Here is an 8410-nt window from a genome sequence, read left to right as displayed (position 1 = left end):
CCGGGTCGGGGGAGCTCTTGAAATTTTGGCAGCGTGACAGTACAAAAATGAAAAGTAAAAAACAAAATTTTTACTGACCTATTTATAGAGGAGGTGAGATGATCTAAGCCGTCGATTAGTTTCTTGATCTACGGTTCGGGACGGGACAGGTCAGAGCCACTAAGGCTTCGGGAGATGAACCATCCTAAGACATCTGAGTCGTCCATTAAATGCACATCACGCGGATCTTGATCTGGACCGTTCAAAGAAACACATCTCGTGGATTCAATTCCGGGCTGTCTGTACAAAGCCTGTATAGCACGGGGTCATGACTGAGTAATTGGTCTAAACTCATTCTTCTTTTAGACCAGTTAGGGAGGTACTATTGTTACCCCGATAAAATATTTCTACCCGAGCCCGTTTATAACGGGTTTACCTAGCATAGCCCAAGGTGGTAGGGTCCAGTCCAGTCCAAAGCTATGTTGGGCTTCGTCATGACCTGGGCTGGTCATAAGGAGCCGAGCTCGGTTATGTTTCAATGGGCCGACCAGGGCTGGGCCCGGTATGCTGTACGCATCTCTTTTATAATTCGAGTGAGACTCTGATACATGTGGGATAAGTCTGGATCTTCTCAAATATTCACAAGATAGAGATAAACTTAAGAAGGGTCCAATAGATGAAGAGTCCTAGTCCAGGATGTGTTATAATTCTACTAGGTAACTTATTCTATTTTCTCCTATAAATACAGGTGCTGCTATGGTTTTATTCATTATTCATTACTCACTTTTACATTCACACACTCATATCTCTCAATTTTCGCATTAATCATACCCTCTGCCTTCAAGACACTGACTTAGGCATCGGAGGGGTCACGCCGAAAACACCTTCGACGTCCCTTTGACCTAGCTGTTGCTTGTGCAGTTCCGCCATACCCGACCCGACCTGCTCTATAAAGGAATTGGAGGATCCATTCTACCAGACCGAACCCGAGGTAAAATTCCGACATCATCAGATACAATAGTAATTAATTAGAGGTCAATTAATCATGTGAAAGAAATTTAAAAAAAAAAAAAAAGAGAGAAGAAGATATAATTGATTAATAACATAACCTAGACGTCGAAGATTGAAAATGTTTAAAACATAAATAAATTATCAAGGAAAAATACAAATTAAATAAAATTGAAATATCTAATAAGAAATAATAAAGAAACAAAAATGTAACAGCTCATAAAAGTTTTTTAAAAAAATTGGAATATGTATTTATTGACATAATTGGGTATATTTATATTCACATGAATATATGAGTTTCAAAATCTTTAACATGGACATCATCTTTAATCAATCGGATGCCTAATTGATAACAAATAAAATATTATCACGTGTGAAGCACGTATTCCTTACTAGTTTTCATAAAAATAGCAATTGGTACATTTTTTTTTTTTTTCAAAAAAAAGCATTGTTTCATTGGTTTTACATGAGGTTTTAGACGGTACGGTTTTAGGTTGCGCTTGGATGTAGTGATTTCAATTTGAAGGTGGATTTCAAATCAAATTCATTGATTTAAAATCTTCTATTTATTAAATTACTTACTTGGATGAACATAGAATTCAAAAGTGGATTTTAAATCCGTTAATTAGAAATATTTAGCTTTGCTAACAAATTTGAGAATTTCAAATCATAAATTTTTTTACTCTATTATTTTTTATATATTATGAAATTAAAACAAATATTATGATTACAAAATAACCATTTTCAATTTAAAATAAAATAAATTTATATTTTATTTGTTTAAATTGGATAAAATACTAAATTTATATAAATAAACATTCAACAAAATATTTCCTTCTTCACTTCGTTTCTTTAAGAATTATAATAAACAAAAAAAGGAAAAAAAATCATTGTACTGAAAAGTAAGGACACGAATACCAGTTTCATAATTTCTAACGAAAAGCAATTGTAACGAAAATGAAAGTAACAAGAGATTTCAAATGTCCGGCTTTAGGAATTGATTTCAAATCAGCTTGAAATTAAAGTGAGCCAAATCAGCTGATTTGAAATCCCAAATCATTCATTTTGTTATTTGCCAAACCATTAGAGTCATCCAAGCGGACCCTTAGCTTATTCATTCTTCATAGAAAATTTCAGTCATAGAAACACTTGGGATTTATTACTGGGACGTTTTAGCAACTTGCCAACAGTAGTATTTATTTTAAGGATGCAAAACATGAATTAAATCGAGCGCAGCTACGGTACTTATTCATTAGCTACAATGAAGTAAAGAATGAGAATCCACAAAAAAATTAAGGTATCAAAGTAGGCGATAACTAGGCAAATAACAAAATTCTACGACCAAACAGCTTTGCTGACTTCCTAGTTCCTCCTCCACATTCAAAGTGAACCTATCTAATGACTAATGTATCTATCTTCAAAGATCTTTGCCACCAAATGACGAATGCGAATCACTGTTGATGATTGGATTCATCTATAGCACATAAGCGTTCTGCATATAGGAAAAATACGAGCTTAACGTTAGTGAGGATATAACTACTTTTTTCGCATGAACACGAACACACAACAAGCAAATGAAAGGTGGTTTGTTTGAAATATTCTCATTTAACAGCCAGATGGATTTCATCCTGTAGATGTACAAAATAAACAAGTAGCAACATGCTCTTGACTGCATGAAGGAGTGGAGCAACGGTGACGATTGATGTGGTTTAAAGAACGTGAAAAAATAATTAGTTATGATAGGTAGAAGGCTGTCCTTCACCACCTAAAACTTTAGTAATAACTCTGCCGCCCACGAAATGTCAAAAACTGGAAATATGAAGATTTCCAAGTTATTAACAATGATAAATTGATTCAAACTTCTAACCCATTGACCAGTAACTGTCTCAAGATGTGTCTGAAACTGTGCCAATGGGATAGATATTTCACCAAATGTCCAACAAATGGGAAAGCGTAAAAAAGAACAGCCTGTAGGTTTTAGACCAACACATAATCATTAACAACAAATCATGGATAGAAAACATGTGTGACAAGAAAAATAAAAAAGTTAAAACAAGGAACATTACTTAGATATTCGTAGGCCAGGATCATTGAAGTCCCCCAAGCTGACATGCTGAAAAATCTTGGGCCCAATCCTCTATAAAATCCGGCCACGCCACCGTCAGCAAACAAATTTTTTACCACTTCTCTAACTGTCGGTTTTTTCTCATGCCCCATCACCTGGAGTACATCGAGTCAATGTTATAAAATCGAAAGACCTACTGGAATGTGGTCCCAAATTTATAAATAAATCTTTTAAAATAACATAATACCAACAGCCGAAAAATTTGAATATACTTGAAACCATGGGACTTTGCAGTGTAAGTTGAGGCATCAAAAAAAATTTGTTACAAACAGATAAATGACTATTAATGCAATGCATATATGAAATGACTTCAGAGTTATTCTGTAATGCCCAATAAAAAGTGCACAAAAAATGAGGAAACATTTAGAATCAGCAGAAGAAAAATGAATAATAATCTGAATACCTGTAACCGAGTTTTAATAGTGTCCAGTGGGGTTGTGATGCATGATGCAGTAGCACCAGCAAAAATACCTCCAGCAGCTTGAACCATTGCTATTTTTCCTTCACTTGGAGCAGCTCCAGCAGGTTCATCGACGTGACCTAAAAGCCTGGCAGGAACAAAATAAAAAAGGTAACCTAACAACCGGAAAAAATATCAAATATTTGGTGACCAAGACTTCCAAGGAGGAGGAGAACGTATGGAAAATGCTTATTCATACCGAAAGAAATATATTTACCACTCAGTTGGACCTTAATGTGTCATACAATGTAAAAGTAAACAACCGCAAAAATGGCATGATAACTAAAAAGTTATAAGACAGCAGTGATGTAGGAAGAACAAAATATTAAAGAGAACACTTTTACATAGTTTGGCTCAATTGAAGCACACTACTAGGAGAAGTAAATGATAAAAGAATTGACAACAAGATGTGACAGATTTTGGTATCCCAATCAAATGCCATCACTTACTAACACTCTAACCAAATTCAATCACTTACTAACACTCTCATTCCTGCATCTCTGGACATTCATTTGTAAAGCCACAAGCAATGTCTAAGCCATGGCAGAGAAATATTGATACGATGTTATACAAATTACTATGGGAAAAATATAAATAAGTTATTTGGCTCAACTAAAGATGCATCTCGATGTAAACATTGACAAATGTACAGGTTTAAGGGGGCCAAATTTTTGTGAGTCAAGTAATGACAAAAAGACATGTTTTTGCTGAACCTTTTGTGATATGTGAAGGTCGTTAGATATTCGCTGATCTTAACATTTTTCCAACTTGGGTGGATACAAATTCCTTGATTTCATTCCAGTTGATTCGATCTAAATGTGCCAATGGGAGTTCATGCACACAGTGATCCAAATCAAAACATGAATTCCCTCACATTAGTAGGGAAGGAAATATGGTGGCAGAAGCATTGGCGAATTGGGCATTTGATATTTCTTTGTAGAAGTTCCTAGGTCAGACATTTGTGCCATTTTAAAACTAAACACAATTGATTTTCCCTTCTTTCAACAAATGCTAATCCTTCTTGTTTTTTCTCTTCAATGAGAGGTTTTGGTCTAGTCTCTTCATGCATTTTTCATTTTGTTATTGTTATTTCTTGTTAGGGGTCAATCTCAAACTTTCGGTCTAGTGGTAAGTGGTGTTTCTTTAAAAAGAAAAGGCTATTATTATATCAGCAGAAATGCTCTATATCATTTTATAAGCAGTAGTTAGTGAAAACCCGTACATATATTTACAAGTATTCAGAAAGAACTTGCGCTCACTATTGACATTTGATGAAATGTCAGCTCTGTGCACTAAAATGATACCCTTAGCAAACTTTTGCAAACTCGTTTCATATAATAACTAGTGGCAGAAGAGATAAGCAATTCCTTATCTTTTCCTCATCTTTCGAAACAGTACTAGGAAGGAAATCGAGAGAAATTATGTTCATACATTTATAAGTTGACATGGAACCATACATGCAGTTTGAGAGCAATAAGGAATTGAACATTACTTTTTCATCCTCCACGGAAAACACTAGGCAGCTCAACTAAGAATTATGTACTTTAAATGTTACAAAATCACATAAAACACCATAAAACCTACAGATGAAGCATTCCCAAGAAGAAAACTTTGACGAAAATAAAGAATGAAGCTCGTTCAGTATTGATTCCGATAGATAGCAGTAAATGCTGAAATTCAAAGGCATACCTCCAGATTACGCGTTGGCTTGTACCATAACAAGCCCACCAGACAGCACTAGATGGCGAATAAGTCATAACAGAAAGACCAAATCCTCTATATAATCCTCGAATACCATCAGTTTTAATAACCTGACGAGTAACATCCAGGCCTCCCGTATATGTCGCATGGCCAGAATATCCTTGCACCATTAACCTTTGACTAACCTTCTCAGAAGATAACATTCATTTAATTTATGTTTCTTAATTGAAAATCTTGCAAGGAAAAAACATACCTTTTAAGTAAAATTAGCACGATTTGTTAGAAATTGACTAGACCTAACTCACCTCAAAAGCTAGCTCAAGAGGTGAGGGTTGTCCTTGTCTATATTAAGGACACCCAGGATATTTATTCAACCGATGTGGGACAAATTAAGACATCAACACACCCCTCGCACGTCCAGGAATGAAACGACTGGAACTTGGACACATTAACGGGTGGCCCAACTATGGGACGGGTGGACCCAATTATGGGCAGTCCAACACATAACGGTGGAACCTGGGCTCTGATACCATATTATAAATTCAGACTTGGACCTAACTCACCCTCAAAAGCTAGCTCAAGAGAAGAGATTTGTCATCGTCTGTATAAAGGGCTCACAGGTTATTTAGTCAACCGATGTGGGACACAAACTAAGACACCAACACACCCCTTTCACGCCCAGGAATGAAACGACTGGAGCGTGGAGATATTAACGGATAGCCAACTATGAGACGGATGAGGCCAAATATGGTATCAGAGCCCGGGTTCCACCGTTATGTGTTGGACGACCCATAGTTGGCCTCACCCGTCCCATAGTTGGCCACCCGTTAAGATCTCCACGCTCTAGTCGTTTCATTCCTGGGCGTGAGAGGGGTGTGTTGGTGTCTTAGTTTGTGTCCCACATCGGTTGGCTAAATAACCTAGGAGCCCTTTATATAGACAAGGGCAAACCTCTCCTTTTGAACTAACTTTTGAGGTGAGTTAGGTCCAAGTCAATTTCTAACACGATTGGGACAAGAAATATGCTGCCCCAGAAAATGTGTAAACAGATTTGTTTATGTTTCATTTCGATTTATACCATGTCAGTAACAACAGAAAGAGAACAAAAGAAATAGAAGAGATAGACAAAAAGAAAGATGTCAAAAAGCTTTTAAAAAAAGGTACATAGTTTATTTTCTGGTGTATTTCCAACGGATCCATATAATCAAAAGACAAACATTTCAGGTAATTAAGAATTGCTCCAAATATTTACCCTAACTGAAGTATAGATAGAAATATGATAGTAAAGAAAAAATCCCAGAAGAAGCATTCACAGCATACCACGTCAATTGGAACAAATACAGCTTGTGAACAGAGAGATGCCATCATTCCAGCTATCCCATTTGCTATGGCTGCTTGCACAGGCTCTGATAATTTAAAAGGTTCAACCATCTTGAAAGCCGACATTTTTGTTGTCTCTAATGCAGTGAGAAATATAATTCTGGCAGGAACTGCACCAGTGATGACAGTGCCAAAACCTTTATACAATCCAGGTATTCCATCAGTTTTTAATAAGCTTTTAATGACAGAAAATGCATTTCTTTCTACGGCATCATGTGATGCAACTTGCAGTCTAGTCTTCACAACTGAAATTGGATAAAGTCCCACTGTAAGTCCAGTAAAAATCCCAGCTCCAACAACGTACAACTTAGTTTTGTCAAGCCTGCAGGTAAGTTTATCATCAGTAGATTATTAAGATTCCAAAAATCTCAGACCGACAGCATAGCCAAATACTGGTTGTCACAGGTCGGCAACAAGAAACAAGGTAAATCAACAACCATGGACTTCAGACATGCATACTTTTAGTTTCCCCGTCCATCGCTGGGACTCCTAACATTCAGTTGAGTATTTTCCACGGAAGGACTGCATTCAGATTCATCTTGTATAGCAGGAGTAGAAATCATAAATGAATTAGTTAGAATATCGTCAAATATATTTTCTGGTTTTTTATTCCAATTCTCCATTTCAAAGCTATCGGAACACACATTTTCCTCGGTTTGAGCAAATTATATCCTCGAATTCTTTCTATGCATGTTTAGACAAGAAAAGTACCATCCTTCTCTAAAACCCCTAAAAAACTCGATGAAAATATCATGTTTCGGAACAAGGATTTGAATCACACATCATTCAAATGTAGCAAGGACCACTTCTCATGAAAGCAGAATGCAAATTAAGGTTTTGGCAATATCATGGTCAGGTTATTCTGTTTAGCAAATATTTTCTTCCTTTCGCATTCGCTGACCTAATCCATGTTGGGATATCAGGCAATTAGAGTGAAACTGGAAGCATATTAATATATATATAAATGAAAAATGAATGAGCAAAAACTGGAAGCATATTAATTCCCTTCCACATAAACAACATTTACAGGGAAGAAACGAATAATTTACAAGCTAATTTCATGGTCAATAATCTGAGTAAACCAAACCTAACTCCAGATAAATCATTTCTTGCGCGGCACATATTATAACTACATTCTGAAAGTACCGTTCAACTTTTTGACGCATCTATAAACGCAGATTATACCATATGCAAATTAACTTTAAAAACTTTATAAAAGTTATTCCAGTAAATGAAGATAACAAATCAACAAATAGCGGGTCCAAGAAGCTTACTCGTCCCAATTAATCTCGGTTTGACCGAATGATCGCGTATGAGTTCCCGCCGTATCCATCGAGCCCTAAAATTTTCTCACAATAAATGCTGAAAGACGAAAAATGCTAAAACAAATATGGTAAATCGTCATTTTTCCCGAAGAAATGAAGAGAAAATATGATCCCGACGAGTGTCTTCGTTGCAGGAAAGGTGTATTTTGTTTTTTATTATTTAATTAATAATTACTAGCTATTTTTCAGAAAACGTAAGATACAATAATAGTATTATTATATAAAAAGAGCGCCGAAATTTTTAATTTTTATTTATAAATTTATTATAATTCTTCATATTAAAGAATCCGATTAATAATATTTAATGTAGTATTTGCAACCTCTAAAAATAAGGTGATGAGTAAAGAAAAATAAAAGTTTTCAAATATATATAATACATTATTATGTAATTAAAAATCTATAATTAAGTACTCAAAAAAATCTATAATTACT

The 8410-nt window shown here is 35.4% G+C and overlaps 1 protein-coding gene across 1 annotated transcript; it reads right to left on the bottom strand.

Annotated features, from left to right (window-relative positions):
* Positions 1-2172: 2172 nt before the first annotated feature.
* LOC140890645 (uncharacterized) lies at positions 2173-8134 on the bottom strand. The gene is made up of 6 exons (XM_073298580.1): positions 7928-8134; positions 6594-6975; positions 5262-5458; positions 3516-3660; positions 3054-3207; positions 2173-2479 (listed from the first exon to the last, which is right to left on the bottom strand). Exons 1-6 carry the CDS (start codon positions 7984-7986, stop codon positions 2439-2441), a joined length of 978 nt encoding a protein of 325 aa, XP_073154681.1. The 5' UTR covers positions 7987-8134; the 3' UTR covers positions 2173-2438.
* Between the last annotated feature and the right edge of the window lie 276 nt (positions 8135-8410).

The sequence above is a fragment of the Henckelia pumila genome, chromosome 3 (genome assembly GCF_033568475.1).
Source record: "Henckelia pumila isolate YLH828 chromosome 3, ASM3356847v2, whole genome shotgun sequence".
Classification (NCBI taxonomy): domain Eukaryota; kingdom Viridiplantae; phylum Streptophyta; class Magnoliopsida; order Lamiales; family Gesneriaceae; genus Henckelia; species Henckelia pumila.
This window is presented reverse-complemented; position numbering and strand designations above follow the sequence as displayed.

Bases quoted from the DNA above. Each gene is read 5' to 3' on its own strand.
- LOC140890645 (XM_073298580.1), bottom strand. From the start codon at position 7,986: ATGGATACGGCGGGAACTCATACGCGATCATTCGGTCAAACCGAGATT. The intron at 6,976-7,927 runs GTAAGCTTCTTG...ACTTACCTGCAG, and splicing joins ACCGAGATTAATTGGGACGA to GCTTGACAAAACTAAGTTGT. The intron at 3,661-5,261 runs GTATGCCTTTGA...TGTTCCTGCCAG, and splicing joins AGCCAACGCGTAATCTGGAG to GCTTTTAGGTCACGTCGATG.